A 25,158-nucleotide genomic window follows, 5' to 3' on the forward strand; every position below is an offset into this window, starting at 1 on the left:
ATAGCACAATCTAGCCATCATTAAATAATTACCTTCTGTTTCTTCACTTAAGACCAGCCTGGACCACCAATTTTCTCTTCCCCACTCCCACATCAAGGTTCAATTTTCTCTTGAATACCACAGGGATGAGGAGAGGCCCACGTAACCTTACCAGCTCTGGCTAAAGGCATGACAAGCAGCAGTTTCTCCTCCTTCTACCATTCAGTCATCATTCTCACTGTAAAAGCAACATCAACTCAAACTCTCATAAGATTTCATAAAACTTTCAGAAAATCTGAGCTTCGGAGACAAGTGTGATGAAGGAACAAGGGACAAAGCATGTGTAAATTGTCCACAATTCTCAGTGTGGTGATGAGGCTATTTTGACTTTGGTATGGGAAATTCTTTTTTGTTGATGTAAGCAAAGTTTGTGAAGACTGTGTGATGAATGTATGAATGAATGTGAAAAGAAAAAGTTACATTAAACAGCTAACAGGTATTGCTGGCACATAAAGAGTCAATCTTGATTTGTTTCAGACTAAGCATCTGCACATGGAGTCAATCGGGTCAGCTTCACAGGCAGTTAAGCCCCATGGAATACAAGAGAGACGCCTCTGTGTGGTCAGGCTTCAAATAAACCCTTCCTTGAGCTCTTGGAACCTGGAATTCTGCAGGATCACTTCTTCACAAGAACTAGATTTTTCCACCTTGCAAATGTGCATTACTTTTTCTTAAGGAAGGAGAGCAAACAAGACACTAGCCTTCACATAGGGTATGCTTTTGCCCTCCTACGGAGGCAATTTGCCCAGTGATTCTTTTTCTTTGTAGTAGAGGATGGAGCCAATTCACCTTCCCCTGTACTAAGAACTACCTACACATGGATAAGGTACAAAGGGGAACTTGCAACACTCCCCTAATCTGTCCCAACAGTGGAGATCAAAGGAAGCAATTTCTGACTTTCTGGCAGTCTTACATATTGGTCTCCAAATCTATGCACAGGGGCCTGAATATAGGCAAAGAAAGTGCTTCAGTGAGAAGAAATTAAAAACAAAAAAAAAAAAAAGGCCAATATAGCTCCCTTGGGCAGCGTTTCAGTTACTCATATAAGGGTTTGAAATCAAGCAGGAACAAACGGTTCTCTCAGCATAAGGGTCATTGTTTATCATCATTAATCATCACTTCCCAGATAGGAAAGGCTCCTTCCCCTCTGTTTCGTCCAGGCTTTAGCACTCACAAGAAGCAAGAGACAAGAATAAGGAAAAGAGCCAAAGAGGGATGTAGGCACAGGATGGCAAGGCTGCTCCCTCTGTGGCTCTGCTTAAGTCCCTCCTCTTGGTCCCAAGCCTGAGCTGAGCCTGCTCCTAAACACAAATAGGCAACAGTTAAAAGTCCACAGCTTCTCAGGCATATAGTACAAGGAAACCGTGGCAGCGCCACATAACTCTTGACTCTGGAGAAGTCAAACACAGAGACCATAACACAGCACTTCTAATACTGATACTGTCATGGCAAGGAGCTCCCTCCTAAATCACCTCCTGCTGAACTCTATAAACAATGCATACATTCAAACTAAACTTGGACATGGGAAAGACAGACTGAAAGAGAGGGAGCAGAAAGCCTTCCCCACAGTTAACCCTGCTGAGGGGAACCAGAGAAGTAAAGTCACATCTCAGCACTTCAAGAAAAGCATCATGTTACAATCTCCTTCCCTTTAATTTCTTCTCTGGGGCTTATTTTTGGTATAAACGGATCTGTGCACTGTTTGACAAGGCTTGGGGGGGAACTTAGTGGTTGATCTTGAGTCCAAGAGTAGAAACACACAGAGCTATGCGGGATGAAGAGAAGTCTTCTGATCAGCCTGCCTGGGGCAACACACATAATGCATTCGTGATTTCTTTATTCACCCATGACCCCATGCCAAATCAATTAATTTTTATCCTTCACCAGTGATTTACACAGCCATTCTGTCCTAAAAGTCCTCACCTGCCAGATCTCATCCCTGCCTACCCAGCCCGCATTGCCATGAAGGTAACTATGCTTTCTAAAGCAGGGCACAGCTGTAGGAAGTCTTAAACTGTAAGCAGTGTCTTAAATAGACCCTCTGTATGTAAAAGCCTCACTTTTTTATGCATAGATTCCTTACACAGAGCAGGTATCTGTCCCTGCCATAGGAGGTCAGAGAGCTCACCTCTCCCAACACCTGAAGGATCTTGCCTGTAACACCTGAACCACTGCAGGACTAGACACCTTGCTCTCCCATGCACGCATCTCCTTAAGATTGCAGTGATGTTATAGGGGAAGGTACATACTTGCATCCTCAGGGAATGAGAAAATGGTTTTGTTGTAAACTGACTTAAATTATATTTAAAAATTACATAGCAGCAATTTAAAAGATACTAAGATGGGAATAAACACAACAGGAATGTCAGAGTAAGCACAAAGCATTGCACAGACAACATCCCTATGGAAGGAGGCAGGAGGTAAAGAGATTCGTATTTCTTCTCTCCCTAAATGTTGTCTGGACTATTTATTATTTGTTTCACAGTACTTGCAAGAAATCCCAACAAACATGAATTCCTCCTTGTACATACAGCAGACAGCAACAGGTACTCTCACACAGGTGGCAATCTATAACCAAGTATAAGAGGACTAGGTGGCAATACCACACGAACACTGAGGTTAAATGTCCTGATGTCGCAACAAATTAGCAACAGAACTGTTGGGAGTCAAAAACCTCACTCCAGCAGCTATCCACTATCCACTCTCCTCACTCAAGCAGCTATCCACTGTGCAGACCATGATGCACCATTGCCATATCTCACTCCTGCTTGAGGTCAAGGACAATATTTTTAAAGAATGTTTAAAAATTAATCAAAAGAAAGCATAAGATTTCTTTATTTTGCCCAAACCAACCACTATATACAGGGATATACAATATACAGTATATATTGAATCTTCAATCTTCCTGCTTACCCCCTGCCAACACTCCCTGCCTAGCTCTGGGCAATCCCTTCCTGTACTCTTCCCTGCCCTCTGCCTCAAAGAATAAGCTTCTTACAGAATAGCCTTTATCAGCATACTGCCCCTCGTGCATCCTGGAATTAAGAAGCTCTTCACATCTGTCCATCAACATGCATATTGAGCACCCAAACGATTTGTCCTGTCCCCCACGAGAAACAATACACAGGAACATGGGCCAAAGATTGAGAAAGCAAACTGAAAAGAACAGCGCAAGCACTGACTTCCATTGTCCCCTCAACAATCCTGCTGCCACTTCCTCCTGTTCCAGTAGAGGGGAAAGCCCTTCTCTGGTAATACCGTGTCCCCATCACTGCCCCCTCTGCTCAGCCACCAGCAGAGACACCTCCAGCAAACCCACATGTGCTCAGTCAGGTACACACCACTACACCATCTTTCTGCTGCAAAGATGCAAACTGGTACTGCAGGAGAGGCAATAATCAAACACAGTTACAGCAGATGCAGAACTCAGTTTAGTCTTTTCCAAACAGTTAAAATGTCTTACAAGTTTTATGACCTAGAACCAGCATCCCAAAGACCTGAATAACTCTTCCTGTAAGCAGCAAGAACACTCCCTGCTGTGGTACACTGTCAGAGAGGTAGTGGGCAACTGCTGGATACAAGTTTTACTGTCACTCCTGCACCGGAACTAGCTCCTGCAGGAAGCCAGGCTGCAATTCCCATCACTGACCAGAGAAGAGATGTTGGATGAAATGGAGCTGATGGCCTGTCAGAGTTGAAAGAACACAGCTGATGATTTGGACTCTTAAAAAGAAAATGCAAAAAGAAATTACTCTAGAGAATTGTTCGTGGACCTCTGAACCCCAAAAATGTTCCCACATATACACAGTCTTGCCTTTCTTCTTCTAATTTCATCAGTTTGTTTAAGAAAAGACATTATTTCCACCTGCAAACATTGCCACATGTTTGTATCTGCAATAGAGCACTTGGGAGACAATATTGTGGAAGGATCTGTTTAAAAATTAGCCAAAGAAGTACTTAGAGTTTAAAGATGGTATTAACATCACCCACAAGCAAAGACTAAAACTGGCTGCTCAGTGCTTATCAGCACTTTCTGCTATTTCTACAGAGGTCACTTCCTACATTCCTTTTAGGGGAGACACCAATCTATTAGTGACAGAAAGGACCATGGAAATTGGCACAATCTGCTACACCAGCCAAGTTGACTGAGCAAAGACTTGCACTAAACAACCTCAACAAAAAAACAGAAAAGTACATCTAAATTGAAGAGTTACATTTCCAAGCACTGCCTGGGTGAAGTCCTATGCACACTTCCCATAGTTCAAAAGATGATAGCAGCATCCCAATGCACCTGTGAAGCCACAGGTGATGCCACTTCAAAATACTGCTCCCTACATGTGCAAAATGTGTCACAACATGCTGATCGAGGCAGCTCTACAAGTACCCACAGTACTTGTGTAGTCATTTGAGTAGAAAAATATCTGACAGTTCAAGCAAACTCAGCAACAGTTCTGGAGTCCCAAAATAGTAATATTGTCACAGACCAAACTCTGTGGCGCTGGGTCACCAGGTTGCTGCATACTGAATCCTATGGGATTTCTGACAGATGATCCACCACAAGGAAAAAGAGCTGAGCAATCTTCAAGCAGGAAGCTAATGCTCCAGACCCAAGTACTTTTGTTCTTCCCTGAAAGCATGCCATATGGCATTTTGTTGTTGCTTTCAGCCACCTTCCACTTTTCCACTGAAGATAAAGTATCTGGGAAGTCTTCTTGAATCAGCTCTAAGGAAGGGAAGCCCTGGGTCTACCACTTTCTTCTATTTATACCGACAACATTACTGCAACAGTTCAAACATATTTTATATATAGCTCTGTGGCTTATTTCCAGGCAGAAGTAACTCAATGCTGGTGTACATATGTTTAGACCACAGCAATTGGAAACAATGTCCCATAAACTCTGCTAACTGCTGCTCCACTGTAACCAGAACAGGCTCTACAACTGCAGAAACACAAGCCGTGATAGGAAAAAAGAATTAAAAAGTTATCCACCCAGAAGCTAAGTAAGCCAGTTGCCACCTGCACAGCACTGACAGACTTCCACTGTAGCCCCAACAGATTTATAGCTTTAAGTTAACAGCCAGCTCTTGTCACATCAAGATATAGTGTCTGACTGCCAAGAGACCATGTGGAGGTGACCAGGGTGTGGGCCAGCATAAGGGCAGACATGCAATACACAGAGCATCTGCCAGTATCCACTTGCATTTTGTAAACTTAAGAGTGGACAGAAGATAGCTAGATTTGCACTGCTCTCTTTGTAAACCCTGTACTGAAAACTTCAGCAGTGCTGCCATATTTTAATGAGCCTGACTTGAATCCAGTACCCATTGACTCACACACTGAAAAGACACAAGAATGGCAAGGAGCAGGAGCCCCAGCCCAATATCCAAATGGTTTTTACCTCAGCACTGGTTGCAGAGGCCTCAGTGACATGTAGATGAGGAAGACACTTGCTAGAAACCTCACAGGTTATTGATCTCACTGCTGAGCCTAGGCTTTAACACAACCTCAGGTGAGCCAAGCTGCAAACAGCAGCCCACATGTAGAGAAGCACCAGGTGATAATTACCATGCCTTTCACCAGATTGTCCCTCTCACAGGCTTCAAACACAGCCCTGTCAGTCTTCCCAACAGACATAAAAACAACCTTTCATCACATTTTTCTCTGCAACAGCTAAATACCAGGAGGGTGGAAGGACAGATATGTGATTAACATGTTTTTTAAAAAAGCTTGCCTTTCTTATGCCTGAACCCAATGGGACAGAACTTAAAAGAGGAGGAAAGCATAATCACTACTTCAGAAGTATCTAAAAAGGCACGGCACCTTTGGTTATGGGAAGCAGAAAAGTTAATGACCACCATCTCAGGCCTCTGAAGAGACAGACGTCTCCTCTCCTGGGGTATAAATAACCCAGCTTTATTCCTGCATAAACCTGTTTGTAACTTCAGGGATGAAGCTGCCCTTCCTGAACATGCCAGGTCAGCATCTTGCTTTGATCAGAGGAGGCTCGGTCACTCTGTCAGGGAGCTTCTAGATGAGGAGAAAAGGGGAAACCAATTTCAGGGATGATAATGGATACAAAATAAAAATGGAACTTCTCTGGTTAACTGTTTATTTGGGGCATGTGAAACAGGGAAAGAGAAACAGTCTCTATTCCAGGCTTCACAGGACTGGTTAGCAACAACACGTTCAGGAAATATGGATTAATGGACAAAGTGCAGCTGAGCTGGTCAAAACAACATGATGAGGACAACTGCATGATATACATATAAGGCATGCACACAGATACAGTTACATGCATTAAATGAATCATCACACACAGACTCTGATCTTGCAATCAGCAACAGAGGCACTTATCTTTATATCCATTGGGTGAAATGGAACTACTCACACTTGTACTACCTCACACAGAATTAAGCACATGCTGAAGCACTCACAGGAGTGGTGCCAGAGTTTGCATTCAGTTTTCTTTTAAACCTTTCAAGGTCATCACAACGCTAAAAATGTTACAAAGAGTTGTGTAAGACTGTGTACATTACAGCTGTAAGACCATACCACTGTCACTTTATAAGCAGGGGAAAAGAGCAGGCTGTAAGTTACTGTACTAACAGGCACACTAAGAAAAGTAACATACACTCAACCAGAACAGAATATGTTCTTCCTATTAAACACACACACAGAAAAATAGAAACATAATCATACCATCATCCAACCAGGCCTCAGCATTTAAGTACACTCTACAAGGCAAAACCCTGCTTGGCAGCTGTTTACAGTACTTTCCCTTCTGGGGATCTGAGAAAAGCATCCAAATGAAATCACACTGGAGAGTGGGAGAGCAGGACATGGGACAAAACGCAGGCAGCAGACCTGGAAGCAAATTCCTTTTCCAGAGAGATGGTCACAACACATAGGCAGCATTCCTTTTGCTGTCCAGAGACAAGACCCCCTCCCCAGCAAGGGAAACCACCCATTTTGACATTTTATGATTAATTTTCTTTCTAAGCCATTCCTTCTTCCTAACTGCTTCTGCAGCTACAGAGATCACTAATGATTTATAGTTCTGCCATCTCCTTAGCATGAGAGCTCCTCAACACAACTAATCCCAAATGCTACACAAACATGTTTCAGGCCCACAGCTCCCTTCCCCACAACCCAGGGCAGGAATACCAGCTCCTCTCTGCCTGGACAGTTATAGTACTCTTTACACAGCTTCCTCCTCTCCTCAGCCAGGGTTGCTGGCTAAAGAGGGCCGAGTTGCTCCTCCCAGTACAACAGGCCCTAAGTGCCAGAAAAAACTAGGAGTAGAAAGAAAGATTCTTTTGCTTGCCAACAAACCTTTAGGCAGTAGGTGATGAGTGCTCCCAATTGTTTTAAAACTCTGGAAAATACTAACAGCAAAACTAAATGCCTTATTGCAACAAGCACTCTTCTTTACCCAGAAGAACATCATCATATGACTGTCCACAATGAGCAGTATTTCTCAACCCCTGGCGACCTCAGATTTCCCCAGGTGCCCTGTAAAACACTTTCTCTCACCAAAGAGGCAGATTTTTCCAAACTAATGAGACAATTCAGTTTCCTTGGCAGACGTGCAAAGCCAGAAGCTGCCCAGTGTATCATATCCTCTACCACAGAGGGCAATGTTACTACCCAGGGCAATGTGGTGGTCTTTCCAAGGCTTGCTGGTCAGCCTGGAACTTGGGCCACCAGAGTTCCACCATGCAGGTCCAGACACTGTCTGGAAACAAACAGACTTGGAGCATATTATAGAAGGTTTGTCTAGACTGGGAGCTTGGTTGTCTCCTTTTCCCAAACATGTGTTTAAACTAAGCTTTGCAGGCTTACCCAGGGCCACAGTCCGCAGGCAATGCAGAGCCCTCCCTAGGCACTGGGTACCCACAGAGCTGGAGGTAGGGCCACGGTGCCCCTCCCCAAGCACACCACAGCATGCCCATGGCCATGGGAGGCTGCAGCACCTGGAAGAAGCCAGGACAGAAGCCATGAAGTTGCCAGCAAGCAGGCAGGCCAGGCCATGCAATTGCGTCCCAAATGCTGTGCGGCCACTGGCTCTCACCCTGACTCCAGCAGGCTGTGCAGAAGGTCATTAATCAGCCCCTTGGCCATTTTATTAACAGCCATGTTTACACACTGACACTCCTGGGCAGAGACATTCATTCCAAGGAGCTGGAGCAGCTTCGACACACAGCAGAAATAGTCCAGGCGCTGCACCTTCTCCCCCAGCACCACACTCATTTTTCCACCGATAGCTCCATCAAAAAAGTTTTTTTTGCAGGTCTCAAACATCAAAAAGCTTATTTGCAGCCCTGCTACAGAAAATGGGCCAAGAACGTCACAAAGGAAGAGTCCATAAGTCACCCACCACAACGGTGATGCAGGAGACCTGCTCTTTCAGAAGCTGTGGCCAAAGCAAGCAGCATCAAAGAAGCTGAAGACAGCTGCCTCTCACCCAGAGCACTTCACCCTCATCCTCCCCCAGCTCCAGTTATTCAGGCTGCTGATTGCGTGTTAATACATCTCAACAGCTTAGCTCGGGAAGCCTGCAGAGACAGGCAGCACAAACCACAGATTATCAGGGAGGAAGATTATCCTCCGGGTGCAGAGGACAGTAGAATCCCAATTCTAGCCTCAAAAGCTGCTCAGGCTTTTAGAAACAGCTACATTCATTGAGGCCCAGCACACTCTCACCAGAAATATTTGTTCATACATTTCATTAAGAATACTTCATGTCACCTTGTACCTATTCCCCACACCACTCCCATAGCAGGTTTGGGGTACACACTGGACAAACACTCTCCAGCTAGCCCTTGCAGTTTGGAGAGATACACAGAACCATTTCTGAAGCCTGTCTGGCCATGATTCAGTCCAAGAAAACTAGATGAGTTGGGACAAGATGGGCTTAAGCAAAAAAAGCGGGTCCCAAATTTGTCAGTTCCAGTTTACAGTCAGCAGTGCGTTTGGACCCAGCTGCTCGAGCAGAATGACACCCCCAAAGCAGGTTTGAAACAACTGTGCTTAGAACCACTATATCTAGTTCAAAACTGGCAGATAAGCCAAACACAAGGAGTTATGCAGCTCCTTTAAAGCCCTGGATGCTGGGACGCTTTGCAGTAAGTGGAAAAGTATCCTGTCTGTTTTGCACTGACGGAAAAAAAGAGGCTCAGAGGCAGCTGAAGAGTGGAGCACAGAACCCAAAAACTTTAACTGCATAAAAAAAAAAATAACTACACAGCTCTGTTTCAAGGTTCACTCTACCTTTATACAGTTCAGCAGCACTGGTTAAGAGCATGAAAAATATGACTCTTAGCCCACACAAAGCTCTTGCAGAAAAGACTAGTATTGATGAAACATAACTGGAAGAAAGCAGTCCTTTCACTGGTACAGTCTGTTTCTCTGAGGGACAGGATCATTCAGTAGACTCTTCTGATGCTATGTTACCATTAAGATACTTGGTTTTGAAGTTCAGACTGCAAATTATTCCTAGCACAGGCAAGTGCTTAGCAAAGTACACCTTGACACTCATGCCCCTTCAGGATACCTCCAACACCATCCCTGTGCCCTCATGGTTCCAGTCACAGCATGGCCATGGCCAAAGCACAGAGCACAGCGAGTTCTGAACACCAAAACCTGCCACCAAATAAGGAGGCAGGTCTTGCAGACATTCCTTTCACCCTCAGTCCTACTCAGTGTTTCAGTATCCACAGCATCTAGATTGCATTAGGAACTGTGCAATGAACTCAAGCCCCTTTGGTGCAAAGCCTAGCCTGAGCAATGGTGCTTTTTTTTTTTTTTTTTTTTTTGCAAATGAAAGCATCCCTAGTACAAACAAGACTTCAAAGGCAAGCAGCCCCTTATGTGCTACTCAAAGGTGAGCAGCTAATTTCAAAGCCCTTGGCAGACCTCAAAGGCTACCACTGTTGAGCACAGGAGAGGTGGCTAACACTTCAATACTGGCACTTCAAACAGCTGCCCTATGCTGGGCCTGTCTGTCAACAGGGAAGGGTTTCTGAACAGGCAGCACTGTTTTTCACAGTGCCTGCTTGGGAGAAAAACAGGAGCAGAGAGCTTCACAAGTCTGTATCCTTGAATCCATGGACACTGACAAAGTTGCTTTCTCCTTTCACATACTCCTCCATCTCCCTGCTCTCAAGATGTTTGCTAATGCTATGACTCTCTACTACAGTGCAACCTCCAACAATACACTTTCTTCCAAAGAAAGGAGTCTTTCTGGATCCATAATGGGGGAAATTTCAGAGTAACTGTGCAAAATGTCAGGGAGATAGAGAAATTAAAGAAGCATCACTGTAAGGCAGGAATGCTACTGTTAAAATTTCATCAGGTAAGAAATCTCATATTAGTTGTTATATCGCATTAGCCATCTTGACCAACTGTGAATTTTAATACTGTATTTGGGAGAACAAGCAGGTCTGACTTTTATTGCTATTGACTTGGAAACTCTGAATACACCAGCAGTTCATAGTCTTCTACAGTACTATTTTCAATCAGTTTCCTCACAGTAACTAACAACAGTACTGGTCTCCTGGGACACTAGCAAATTTACAAGGCTTACTGGGGTTTCCACCTTCTTATGGTGCTTAATCTACTTGAGCTTGTTGGAAAGTCATCATCACCAGAGCTACTGAAATCATTAGTGACAATGGGACCGAGTCAGCATTTACAAGAGCACAGTTTGGGGACTTTTAAGCAAATAATCTTATATGAACCCAAGTCCCCCTCACATGTGGGAGGCGAGAAACATCCCTGGTAATCTGCAAGAGGTTGGGCTTTGCGACTAAGGCTAGGACTTGGTCTTAGAGAATCAAGATTCAATTTCGAGGTCTGCCTCAGACTTCCCATTGGGAGTTTGGAACCATGTCTGTATAGAAAAAGCATGCTCCATTCCCTCCATACCTTTAGTTTTTTAAGTCTGAAGCTCCTTTGGGCTGGGTCTACTTTATCCCGTGTGTCCAGCACTCACCAAAGCAAGGTACAGAGATAGGATGCTCCTGCAGTCTGTGGTCATACAAATACTAGCAACAAGTCACCTCTGCATTGATATTTTTGAATACAGATCACATAGCACAGCTGATTACAACAGCTGCAGACCTCAGTTGTATTTTCCTTGCACAACACACAGACGTTCTCAGGGCAAGCCTAAGCAGCATTGTGATGAAAGAAAATAGTAGGAGGGTTTTCTGAATTGCAGTAGCCACCCCTTGGTGGGTACAGCCTCAGCAAAGCCCACAGGGTTTCAGGCACAGGGACCAGCCCACATCTGGGAACCAGAGCAGCGAGCATGCTGCAACCCTGCAGCGCACATACCAGAGCCCTCAGAAACTTCCAGCTATGTGGAGGCAGGTACATCAGGCACAAACAGAAGCCTGAAGTAACTGAAACTGGGCTTGGTGATAGTTAATTATTCAGTCTTTAGATGGGATCACTCAGCGTTAATGTCAAGGCTAAGCACTGTTTGAGTGCCATGTAAGCACCACTCCTGGCACCAAACATCAAAACCGTTGAAAAAAGCTGAAGAGTTGCTAGTGCATGGTGTTTGCATTCACACTCACAGAGAAAATTGTTCCAAAGCTAATCAAGCAACTTCTCCCTAAGACCAGAGCAACAGGAAACAAAATACCTACTTCAATTTTCCAGCCCCCTCAAAATGCTGACCACCACTTTCTCAGCCAGAAATCGAGGTGGTGTCCTGTAGTTACTGTCCACTAAACACAGAGGACAGCAAAATAATATACAAGTAATTTTACAGGTGCTTGCAGATCCTTGATGATATAAAATCAGATAGTGATCCAGCCTGGTCTAACTCCCAACCATCACTTCAATTGTTCTGCCCTTCTGAAACAAACGAGGTGACACACCACAGATAGGGCCAAGCACAGAGCTAGTGAAACAGATGGTACACTCTGAGGGAGGTCTCTTTCTACTGTGTCTAAGGATGCCTTTATCCACCAGCCCCCACTGAACAACAGCTCTGACTAGCAAGCTGCAAATGTACCACCTGAGAGACCTCTGACCAGCCCTGAGCTCTGCCATCTTACCATCCCAGCCAGGTCTTTGCAAACACTACATGCTTCACAGCCCACAGGCAAAAGTGGAGCTGTGTGTGCACAGCTCACCCAGCACAGCAGGGACAGCAGTGTAAAACCTGCTTACAAGCCTCTCCAGACAGCTTAGCCAAGTCCCACATGCCCTCTCAGAGGACCCAGCTCATCTGAAGGAGGTGAAGAACAACATTCAAAGCAGGACAACAGTAGCTGTGAAAGCCTATCCAGGTAAGCAGCACATGACCACCCACAGGAAGCAAGAACCACTTAAACCCGCTAGGCAAATGACTTGGTTTGTGTTATTTATGTTGACTTCACCCCAGCACATCATCATGCTCCCCTTGCCATGGAGAGGTCTTCCTGCTGTCTTTCAAAGTACAGACAGCACATAATTTAGGGGAGTATAGAAGGATCTTGCCAGCAATCTGCCTCAAGATCGGCAAGAAGCATCACAGTGGTTTATGAATACAGTTGCAGGCAACAAGATCAAATATGCTGAATTGTTATATGCTTTTATATCTACCATACTTCAAGAAACAAAGTCTGGCTTTGATATGCTCTGTGTATGTAAGTCACATTCACCACTCACGTTTAGACCAGGGGAGATAGCCAGATCACCCTGTATTTTCAGGATAAGGCATATCATTAATAGAGTGAAGAATGGAACAAGAAAATGCTGTGCGTGAAACTATTAACAAACACAGAATCATCTTGTGCACCACATATCTGAGGATGGGATAGGGGGTACCAGAGCAACGCAGCAGGGAAGGATTCAACCCCCAAGCTATGACACTCTCAGTTGTTCCATTCACTCTATCTACAGATACAGACACACCACTGAAATGCAGGTCTGGCTATGGAGAAGCCAACCAGCCTTTGTCCTCCACTTCAAGGGACATTATAAGCCTGACCAGAGACAGACATGAAATCCCTTCTATCTCTGGACAGCAGGCCCTAAGCTGTTGAAGCAATTGGGTATGTTTAGACTGAGCAGTGCAGAGCTGTGAGAGAGATCCCTAGCTATCAACCAGGGTCAAGCAATATTCATGGATGCTGAAGCAGAACAGGCACAGCAGCAGACAGCCAGACCAGCACTAGATGCATTCCCTCAGCTGTGCCCCTGGCTGCACAGGTCCCAGAGATGGTGGGCTGAGCACCACTCAGACTGTGGTGGAACAAGCAGGGTGTATGGGGCAATACAGCACTGAAGAGCTCCTCAAAAGCACCATCATTTTCTAAAACACCCTTTCAAATCTTGCCAAAAGAAGAATGTATGTCAGCTTTAGACAGGCTGCTCTCTAACTGACCCACACGGCCAGGCTGCTCAGCCCCACATCCAGCTCCCTGGGAAATGCTGCCTACAAGGAATCCAGCAGGCTCTGTTGCAGGACCAAACTGTTCCCAAAGACTTACAAAGAATCCCACTCTGAAACAAGCCTCAGCTACACCTGAAGTGATTTAATAAGAGGTGATGATTGTTTATGCATTTATATCAATGAATCAAACTTGTGTGGTTTTTGGTTCTGTTCCAGTTCAGGTTTAACTATTCTCAGCTGATCCGGTTAAGGCCAGCAGTGGTCTAAAACTGATTCAAGTTGGAAGCTACAATTTTTTCAAACAAAAAGGACTTTATGCTGAAGGCAAGAAGCTACAGTCAGGCAGAAACAGTACTCCATTCTCCTGTGTACAGGACAGCCTGTGGTCCTAGCTCAGCCCTCCAGTTTCTCAGGGGATTAAGAAGCTGGAGAACTTCATTGGGAATGACAAGACATGAGCAGTGTGAAGCTTCCATGGATCTGCTTTCCTTTTATATCTGTGCAAGCTCACTGGCAGGACACAGAAGTACACGTACTTGTTTCTGCTGGCTGGCAGCAAGAACAGACCATGCCTCACCAAAGGAGGACAGGAAACCCTGTCCCACTAGGAGCAACTTAGACAGGATACATTTTCAGAACAAAAGCTCTCAAGAAGGTTTTAGAGAGCCACCCAGTCCAACCTAGCATGATGGGGCAGGAACAGGCACTCCAGCTGCACATGTTTGCATGCCACTTGGAGAGGAGGGAGACCACAACACAACAGTTCCCTGCTGAATGACTTCCTGCTGAGGAATGCAGGTTTTAGTCAAAGCACTCCTCTAAACAGGCAACTTGAAATATTTCTGGCTTAGAAAAAAACAGGAGAGATCAAAGAAACAAGCAGCAAATTCCAAATGTGTTTCTTTGATTTGCTGGCTCCCCCTTTTAGGGAAAGCCTGTAGCAGGTTTTGTAGCAATTTGTTTCTACATTGATATTCACAATCTGATTTGACTAAGGATACTGGCACACACCACCTCACTAAAACAGGCACAGCTACCTCAGTTAAAAAGAGGTTTATATTTACAAGTGTAGAGCTCAACAATACAAACAGCCCCTGCAGGAACTGTACCTGCTTAGGTACATTATTTCTGTGAGCAGGGTACTACAGCAACCAGGACATTTTAGTAAGGGTTGGTCAACCCTTAGCTTCCCCACTGTCCTGATAGCGCTGCTCTGCAGGGTGATTCGAAGGCACTTAGTGCCCAGTTTTTAACCCTGTGTCTCTACTGGAATCACAAGCACCGTGACCAGATGCACGGCTGGATTTCTGGCAGGGCTAGTAATCCTCTAGAAATTGAATGCAGGCCAACCAACTTATCTGAGGAAATTTTAGCTTCCAACCGCCACACCAATACCTTACAAATCCCACCAGTCAACAGGCCTTAGACTTAAGTCACAGTACTCTAGGTCTATATTGCTTCAAAACAGAAAAAAACAGAGATCTGGAGAGTACAGCAAAAGTGGATTCAAGCCATGAACACCAGAAGACACATGCAAAAAAAAAAAAAAAAAAAGTCTAAACACAAAACTAGTCAAGCAGCAACAAAAATCAGGACTACCACAAAACATAAGCTGTTTTCAAAAAGCAGCAACAAAACCAAACATTACATCCAGTTTGTCAACAAGCTTTACTTAAAGAGCTCCCATTCCTTTCCCCCCCTTTTTCTTTTTTTTAATGTCCATGATTATCTACTGGCTCCTTAGTTTTACTCCTTTAAAGATCTCCTGTAGCTCTACAGTAAAACCACGCATGAATTATACCAAGAAATAAGTCCTAGTGGAAGTCACAAAACAAGTTCTCTCTTGTACAGATCCCAAGTAACACACTGCATGTCCTGCACAGCCATCATGCAAAATATCTCTGCTTACCCACACTCCCCCTTCCACAGCAATGCACAAACAGGTCTCTGCAGAGCCAGCCTCCCACAGCCTGCCCACGGCCAGCCTAGCACTGCTCAGCTGCTTCACTGAAAGGAGCCAATTTCACAGCCTTCTCTTCAGCATGACCAACTGCCCAAGGGGTTTGTCCCTGACCACCAAGACAGCCTGGCAAGCCTCACCCCAAAGGGTTCTTTAGGAAAGAGCCAGGACTCGTCCCACTGGAGGGATACAAAAAAAAATTTAAAAATCACAGCTCATGGAACTTCAAGCAGTGTCACTGAGGGTGCTTGTCTGTCTTAAATTGAGCACCAGGTTGCAATGAAAGCTTGAGGGACTCAGAGGGCTGTTGAGGGCACGTTCTTCACCTACATCTCAACATGCAAAGCACAATACAGTCTTTCAGGCATCAATTTAGGGCAACAGTCCAGCTCCATCCTATGTAACCAAGCAGCATCCAGGTGAGATGACCAACTCCATAAGCCCTTCCATGCTCCCATTTGATCAGTTACATACAGCTCTTGGAGCAGTCATTTCTCAAAAAGACCAAGAGACAAAGATGCCTGAAAAACTCCTTCCTGCAGGTCAGAAAAGATCCTTCAGGAGTAATGTGTATGATGCTCAGTGTTAGTCCCAGGGGTTTTACACACACCAGACAGCAAACTGAAATCTGTTTCCTGCTATTTTAGAAAAGTAGAGCTGCTTCTCATCTTGGAAAGCAGAGGAGCACACATGTAGTAGAAGGAGCATCTCCACAGACACCCAACAAATGTCAGACCTTTGGTAAAGGGCCCACTCCCTTTCACCTTGACCACTCCAGCTGGCCCACTGAAGGCAGACCATAACTCATTTGAGCTAATTCAGAGCAGATCACTTTAGGAAACCAACACCTGCACCTAACTCCTCGTAATGCCAAACTGATTCTACCAGCCAACTCCCCATCAGTTCCTTTGTATCTCACTGATTAACTGCTCTTACTAATAAGATAGACAAAATCCAGCCCCGAAACCCTAATTCGATGGTGCAGAATGAATCCATGATATCCCTTCCCGGGGGCTCAGAGAGCCCTGACTGCACACTGGGAGACAGCACAAAGCATAAAATGGAGCTCTTCCAAACAGCACGTGTAAGGAAAACATATACCAGAGAATACCCAGGGTATGTAGCAGCAGGTCCCAGCCCTGAAAAGAAGTGTGCAGACCACAGACCCAAAATCAAATGCCCACCATATGTGGGGGTACAAGTGGTTTTTGTCTCTTCCACTAGAAATCTCTGCAGAATACAGACCAGCAAACTGCTGGACCAAAAGCATGTTTCAGTGGCAGTCCATAGGCTGCATTAAATGCACATGCATGCACACGCACATGCTGAGGTCAAGAGCAAGCACCAAGGACGTTCCCCTAGACAACTCTGAGGAAGCCGTGCAAGTTTTTCTCTTGCTTGGCAAGAGAAGAATACTGTGTTCCCTGGTATTAAAGAGCCATCTAAGGGAAACTCTGACCTGAACCAAAGTTCTGAGAACAGGATGTCGTGCTGGGGAAAGACCATTTTTAGGTACAGTCATTTACCTTCCCAAAAATTTTATATACACTCTTCACTTCAAGAGAGAAATTTTGAAGCATTACTGTTTTGAGACCAATGAATGCACTTTTCAGACATATATTACAAGCATTTCTTATTTATTAGCGAGTCTTCACAAAAGGGAAGGGATTAAGCTTCCTATTTATGGAGACAGAGCTACACAAAGGCTGAGTGATTTGCCCAGGGTTACAGGTGAATTAGTGGTAGGGACAGAACAAGGTGCCCTGACTCAGAGGCACCTGCTGTCAGCACAAGGCAATGCCACCCAGCTCTTGTGCTCCCTGACACCAGGCTTAAGTCATCCTCCCCTGCTCATGACACCAGTCAATTCCCAGTGAGTGACTGTCTGTCAGGAATTCTCCACAACACCAAGAAGAATGATGGATTTTTCTGGCAGAACCAATTACACCCAACAGAAGATAACCCCAAGGAAAGGTGGTATGAAGTACACAGATGAAAGCACATCCAGACCTGTGGAACACAGACCCTATTTGAGCAGACATCTCCAAGACATGTTTCACATCTTTCACAGCATCCTTTCTTTCTCCACGTGCTCACAGAACATTCCTTTGCAGAGTGAGAGCAATTGCTTACACAGAACAGGTGTTTCTGTATCCTCAGCTGCCAGTAACACAGGTTAGCAGTTAGTAACATGGAGGAAGAGGCAGCACTGCATTTCTCCTGTCAGTCATCTGTAACAACTTCACACACCACAGTGTGGGAAACAACAAAAGCTTTCTGATATAGACTGGGTTCATATCACACAAGCAAAAAGAATGTTTTGGAAGAGGGGCACAGGCTTTAGGAAGGACCTGCAGTGCAGCAAAGATCCCAACTAAAAGACAGACCAGTCACGGATCAGTTCCTCTGCAGTTATACCAGGTCTCCCAAAGCAGCATTATCAGTACAGATGAAAACTTAGATAACAAAGTAAAAGCATGCTGGCTGCAGCACAGAGCACTCACCCTGCTGCCTATATCTTCTCGCTTGCTCCCAGGCTTGCTTCTCCTCAGCTTAATTGAAGGGGAGCGAAGTAAATTTTTGATCCGACTTGTTATCGTAGATCCTTCGACAGACATCATCTCCAGGTGCCACGGAGGTATTCACCCCACACACAGATTGTGCCTGGGGAACGAGCCCCGGGTGGAGGCAGAAACACCGAAGGGCTCAGTTTTGCTCCCACACGTTCACATATCTCTCAGCGATTCTGCTCGGGAACTCCACTCCTGTTACACTGCAAAGCGATTCACAGAGGCTGGCAGACTTTCCTTTTGCAGATTCCAGAGGATCAAACAGCAGTAATCTAAATTGAAAGATGCACCATGAGTCAATATGATATTCACAATAAATTCTAGCCTCGTTCTGTACAATAAATGTTAATGCAAGAGCTTACGAGGATGGAGGCAGCATTACTATTTTCAGAGGTTTCCACACAAATTATGATCCAGTTAGTATCAATTAACACATCCACACTAATTCCCAAATTCAAAATTTAGATTTTGCACTTCAGTATCATCTTATGACAAAGACAAAAATTCCCACCCCTTGCTTTTGCTCCATACACATCCATTCCACCCTATGCATCACAGCCTGGAAAGCACAATGCTGTACATGACTATTAAACGCCAAGTCGCAGAAGAACGCCGAGAACACACGAGGGAGTTTTTAACTCTAACAAATCTATCTCTGTTTTAAGTCCATACAATCACATAGTGCGTGATACTAGATAATAAAGGCACATGATGTTTCCAAGTCCCCCCAGCCCATTTATAAAGTGGCTCAAGGAGGCTCTGTAGCTGCTGCCAAGGATTGCGGACCCCTGGACAACACCTTCACCTTTCCCGGAGCGCCGCTGGTGGCCGGGGGAAAAGAGGGATGCAGTCAGAGCCTGCAGTGAATTACCCTCCCGGCTTCTGTGCAAAATGGGGGCGGGCGAAAGAAAGAGAGAGAGAGAGAAGGAGAGAGAGAAGAGAGGAGAGGAGGAGAGAAAGGTCCAAGCCAGCAGAGCCACCGGCCTCCTCCCTGCGGCGGCAGCGCTGCGGGTGACGAGCCGCGCCTCCTCCCCCGCCCCAGCCCAGCCCGCCCCGCCGCGCTCAACCTCTCCTACCTGGCGCCCAGGAGCGGCGATCCCGGCGCCCACGGTGCCCCGCAGCGCCTGCCCATGCAACCGGCCTGCCCCGAGGAGGGGCCGCGGCGCGGGCCGCCCCTGCGGGCGGGGCTGGGGCGGGGGCCGTACCCTCGGCCGCGGCGGCGGCGGGGGAGGCAGCGAGGGGGCGGCTCCGCAGTGCCAGGTGCCAGCCAGGCGCTGGGGCCGAGGCCGGGACCCGCCCGCCGAGCCCCGGGAGCGCAGGGGAGCAGAGGGGAGCAGAGGGGAGCGCGCCCGCCCGTCCCGCCGCTCCCCGGCCCCGGCCCGGCAGCCCTACGGCGGCCCGCCCGGGCCAAACCGCGGCGCCGGGGGCGGCGGAAGGAGACGGGCGGCGCTGGCGGAGGGATCGCGGCGCTTTGGCCGTGCCGGGGCGCGGTGTGTGTGGGGAGGCCGCGCTGCGCTGTGCTCGGGGCGCCCGGCGGCGCTGGTGGAGCTCCGGCGCGCTCTAACGGGGGAGCTGAGGGCGAGTCTCCCGTGCGAGAGCCAAGTGAGAGCAGGGGGGAGGTAGAGGCACCTTAGAGAGCCGTCCTGCCGTGCCCGGTGCCCCTCAGGGCCCACTGCTCCTGCCCGCACCTCCACCGTGCCCTGTCAGCCTGTCCGTCTTTACCCTGGTTGAACCTGTTATGTGGTGTGTCTGGCGAAATGGAACGTGGGTTGGCTTAACATCCAAACTTCATGTAGCAGTTCCCAAAAATAACCAAACTACACTTGCCCTCACACAACCACCACCAGCTAAGCAAATGTGGAGCATCCCTTGGACAGTGACACCAGAAATTTGGAGAACCAGCCCATCAAGCATCCCTTGGATAGTGACACCACAGAAATATGGGAAATTGGCCCATACATAATGCAAAAGGTAGGACAACAACAGATGCCATTTAACCCATCTTAGTCTGTCAAATGGGATGAATCGTTGGTGCAAATTAGTGTGTCTACAACTCATCCACACTCTTTGTGGACTCTGACTTTTGTTTCTGTTGACCACGAGCATTTACAAATCTGGGGTGCTTCCTTTCCCTTCAGGGTATGTCATCACACTGTGCCTGGGGGTGTTGCTGTCACTGGGAATGTCACAGTGGCCTGTCTGTCCCACACACCTGCCTGGCCGTTCCTGGCTTGTCACCACATCCTGCCTGTGCCACGACAGAAGCCCTCTGGGGAAGTGACAGGGAAGGGGACCGTGGGACTCTGTGACCCTGCTGCTCTGGGGTGGGAAAGGTGACAGAGGATGTCAGCTTGTGCCCCCATAGTGTGGGATGGCCAACACCTCACATCTGGTGTGTAGATCTTTCACTGGGGCTGTGACGTTCACAGAGGTGGTGTGGAGGCTGCTGGCAAAGCCAAACCCATAAGGAGCTGAGCTGGGTACCTCTGGATGACCACAGGAGTCCACAGCCACAAAATGGCATGGTAGGGCCCCACTGCATAGGTTCCCATAGGTTCCCACCCATGATGAAGTCCTGGAGCTCCTTTTCCCCGCAGCTCTTCAAAGTTTTTGCTAGGAGTCTGGCAGCCCACTGGCACATCAAGATGGCCACGGAGTCAAAAATTTGAACACTTGTGTGCTGGCTCATAGCAGGTGGGAGCCTAGAAGCAAATATACATCAGGCCAGCAAGCCTGAATTGCTATCAGAGGGCACACATTTAGGTTGTAGTTCTCTCAGTTCAAAGAGATTGCGTGTGTCCACACTGGTCACACCACAGCCCTAAAGGGGGGAAAGGAAACCAGCCTTTCATAGCATGGAAAAGTCCTGCTAGCTCCCTCTTCCTTAACATGCCATTTGTTGCAATCTGTCGTATGTCCTTGGAGTATCTTTCTGGCTCCTATTGCCTTCTGTGGGTGACCTGCTCCTTTTCCTGTCTTTGGTGACTGCCCTGTTTTCAGTGACTAATTCAAACCCAGAGTATTCATAGCAATTGGAGATGATCCTTCAAAAAATACAGCCCATGAAAATTTGCTGAAGTTCAGGCAGAGATTTACCATGACAGATGATCCACATGGGTTATGGTCTTCCCCAGTGTGGCCAGCACACTGTCACCATCACAGCTTGTGACTGTGTGAACCTGTACCACCTGAATTTCAGGAAAAGGTTGTTTGCATTCCAAGCAGGCACAAGGGCTTGCAGGACGAGGATCTTATGGTTTTTCTGGTCAGAAATCTGCATGGATTGATGAAAACACCCAGAGGCATAACAGGACATCCTTTTAACCTAAGCTCCAGTCATGTCTCAGTAACCTGCAGGAAGTGAATTTAAAATGTCAGTGTCTAACCTTCAACAGCTTTTGTTTTGATACATGTGCCATAAAGAAATCTGTTCTTGTTGCTGTGTCAAAATGTCACAAGGTTCTGGGAACTATGGCTTTCTGAAAGATACTGAATTTTGTGAGATTTATATTAAAATTGCAAGAGTTGGTAATATTGCAATTGTTTTTAAAGTAAAAGTGACTGAAGTCCATGGAGCTAAGAGAGTACATATAGAATCATGGAATCATTTAAGTATCTTAGCTTTTTTAAGTATCTTAGCTTTCAGCCACCAAGAGGTGGCACATAAGAAAAGGATTCTTTTAGAAAATGTGAATATTTTCCATTCCTTCCAACCCCGTTTTGCTATTGCTCAGTAATGGTGCCTTTTTGCTAAGGGTGAGGAGAAACTCATGAAGGAAACCAGGCCTGCTACTGCTGCAAAAATAAAATCCCTCTCTATGAAGATTTGCACACGTGCTTAGTTTTATCCAGGCTATCAATTCTAGTGAGTGGAACTACTCACAGTGGATATAGAGTTTGAAATGTGCACCAGCCTGTACAGGACTGGGACCTGGTGCTGCACAGGGAAAAAAAAATGTAGTCAATAGTTCTTAAATTTCCGCTATTCAACACTGAAACATCACAGTCATCACATTTGGAAGAAATATGCATACATTTGAGAAAGAACTGAGGGATGTCTTTGAAAACAAGGGACAGCTGAGATGTATGCTTGGGAGAAGCTGTTTAAATGCGACTAGAATTGTTCCTCTTTTGTTGGAAGCTGAGCACAGCATAATGTGATTTGTGATTACAATTCTTTGTGTCTGTGAAGCGACTGAAGAGACAGGCTAACTCTGAAACATCACTGGACTTCTAAATTCACTGAAAAGGAACTGGGACAGGGAATGGATGTTTCTGATTTTCAGACTAAAGCATACTACCTTTCTAGTTATTTTTGAAGCAGCATGAAAGGTCACAGTTTTTTCAGTTCGTCCTAAAGGGAAAGATCTTGCCAGTGATTTTTAAATAAACTAGAAACTTTTTTCTATGGTTTCATTCATAAAAACACTTGCTCTTTTTTTCTTTGATCTCAATAGTACAAAAGGGAACAGGCAGGAAACACCAGTTTCCTCTATGGATTGCAGTACAAATATTACCACACACCTGTTTCATTGTTAGAGTGATACGATTTTCCTATTGTAATATCAAATTTATGAAAGGTTAGTGCAAAACCCTTGTACTGACTCTACAACTACTGGAGCTTTAGCTGGGGTGAAACCAGAGTAGATCATGCTGTCCTGCATGGCTTCTGTTCTCCCAGCCCTATCCTCCAATAAATACCAAACCACTTGAAGTGGAGAAACTGCTTTTCATCCAGTGGCATGTCTAGAAGCAATTGCTTCTCCATGACAAGCCTCCTGATGTTGCTCTTGCCCATGGTGTCCAAAATAAGCTCTCCCACGGCAGCAGTCAAGCTGCTAATCTGCTGGCCAGTCATTGTGTTGAAGCTCATTAAAAGTATGTGTGTGGCTTGTGCAGCAGAATGTGCTTCACTCTGCTCACACACCACTAAGGTTGCTGCTGTTTGTTTTGTTGTGCCACTATTGCCTCCTCACTATTGCCACAGATTGCCTTTATTTCTGAACAAGGCTTGTGTTTTCACAATATGTTCCTGTAAGGCCCATCTCCACAGGGCAGTGCCTTGACTGAGATCAGTTAATAATAACCAAAAGAAACAGGACTTTCAGCTTCACTCCAGAGGTCATGAATTCTTCCTTGACAGAAAGGATAATGTACCATTAATAAATTATGTCATTTATTTTTCGTCTTGAATGATGTGTTCTTAAAGAAGTCTTCTTAGGGATAGCTTAAATAATGAAAGAACAGATGCCTCAACAAATTAAATGCCATATTTTTAAGCGTTAGGTAATGAAGTATCTGAAAATGTTTTTCGTTGTTGCAGAAATCCTCTGTGCTTTTCTAAGAAACAGCGTTTTGCAATAGTTCTGTAATCCCGTAGGGCTCCAAGCAAAAGGAACATTTTGGAAGTGATTTTAAACAAAATTATTTTCATAGTTAAAAATATGATGATAAAAAAGAGCATGTAAAAGAAGACACAAAGCAACAGAGCAGAAGTGCTACAGGAGTCCTCTCAGTGTGATATGAAACCTTTCCTTGAACTTGTTCTCCTTACAAAGCTCTTCTCACTAGCTGTGGCCTGGCAGGGAGCATGAGATGAGTCTCCAGCCAGCTGTGCTGATGTGCTGAGGGCAGATGTAGTTTCATGACTGGATCCACTGAGCACTTCCCAAGCTCCCTGTGTGATGGGGACTGCAAGGTGCTCTGTGCCTCTGAAACCCTTATGTGCTGATACCACACCACAGCCATGCCCCTGGGTGGTAGCTTGATCGGCTTGGGGTTTTGCCATTTTAAAATTGGCTTTTTAGCCAGGGAAACAGATTTGAGAAAGGATTTCAGTTTTTCAGACACCAATGTGCTGGAGCTGACCTGCTCTCCTGGTACTAGAGGGAGCTCCAAACTGGAAGCTGAGGCAGCCAGCATGAGCAATTGAGGCCAGCTCAGCGACCAGGTGAGTGAGTCAGGGATCAGCGTCACACTCATGCAGATTCATAGCTCCCACACAGCTTAGAGCATGGGTTGACCTTGCTTCACACATGTCTGCAAAAATATTGGGGACAGACATTTTGCTCCACACCCTCACTGCTGTGTTCCTGAGCAGCTTTCAGGCCAAGTGAAGAGCAGAGAACACATTTTTCCCACAAGCTTTGAAACTCCATGAAAGAAGAGCATTTGGTCTCCTGTAAAGAGCTGCCTGCCCTCCTACCTCCAAAGGACCATAACACTGCCTTCCAGTTAGGATAATGACTATCATTTCAGCCTCACAGGATGTTGATTCAGCAGGGTCATTATGCCTTTTTCCTTCTGTTGACTTCTTGTTAGAACAGTGAACAGCAGGCATTCAGATGTGGAGAGAGGGTGGAGGAGGAAAGATAAACAACTTTGGTCTAGACCAGTGTAAAAATAACTATATGAGAAACTAGACAGGTAGAGGGTAAGAGAAGAAAAGCAGCTACCAGGCAGTATATAGAGGGCATTTTACATTTAACTTTTCTTCAACTATGAAAACAACCATGAGCTTAATAATAATTTAATTATTAACCTCTTAATTACATATGAATTTGCTCTGGCAAAATGTGATGAGAATTCTTTTCTGGACACACAGAGGTCTCCAAAGCTCAATGCACAATGTGTCAGGTGATAAAGCCCAAACAGAGTTAATTGCTTTTGTTGACTTGTTTTCCAGCAGTGAGCTTTGTACCTTCCTCTCTCTCATTTATTGCCACAGCTACAAGGGGTAAGCAGAATGAGTTTCTGGAAATTGTTTCCAACCATAGGTTAGGTCTTTTTATCAGGCTCCTGATACCTGACTTGAAATGTTTAGATTCCAGCCAGCAGTTACACAGGATCATTTCTTAATGTGTTCCCATGGAAAAGTCATGTAGACATCTATGGTTCATAGTGCATCCAGGGAGAATATGCTTATATCACAGATCCCAGCTGTGTTTTAAATAAAGAAAAATATACATGCATGAATGCCATTCAGCTGGTTGCCAAGAAATTGTGCTGATAAAGGGAAATCATGGGGAGTACAAACAAAATGTGTAGTATAGAAAGTCCAGCTGAAGATAGAAAGTTACTGCATAGAAAAGGCTTGTATCCACCAAGGATGGATAGTTTCTGGTAATAAGACAAAAGGTGCACAGATGTACTTGGAAATCCTAGGCACGGCTACACTCACTTTTTTTCTGAATTAGAA

The 25,158-nt window shown here is 45.6% G+C and overlaps 1 protein-coding gene across 5 annotated transcripts in view; it reads right to left on the reverse strand.

Annotated features, from left to right (window-relative positions):
- Positions 1–18,989, reverse strand: part of MAPKBP1 (mitogen-activated protein kinase binding protein 1) — a 100,785-nt gene extending 81,796 nt beyond the window's left edge. The window contains exons 1-2 of one of the 5 annotated variants that reach the window (XM_085062345.1): positions 18,760–18,989; positions 17,895–18,232 (exon numbers count right to left, since the gene is read on the reverse strand). In XM_085062345.1, coding sequence (XP_084918471.1) covers positions 17,895–18,011 — 117 coding nt within the window. In that variant the 5' untranslated portion in view covers positions 18,012–18,232; positions 18,760–18,989. Of the gene's footprint in view, positions 1–17,894 lie in introns of all 5 variants that reach the window. The other 4 variants (XM_085062344.1, XM_085062349.1, XM_085062346.1 and 1 more) reach the window with 4 other exon arrangements.
- Between the last annotated feature and the right edge of the window lie 6,169 nt (positions 18,990–25,158).

Source organism: Lichenostomus cassidix, chromosome 5, assembly GCF_008360975.1.
Source record: "Lichenostomus cassidix isolate B80296 chromosome 5, HeHo_3.0, whole genome shotgun sequence".
Taxonomy (NCBI): Eukaryota; Metazoa; Chordata; class Aves; order Passeriformes; family Meliphagidae; genus Lichenostomus; species Lichenostomus cassidix.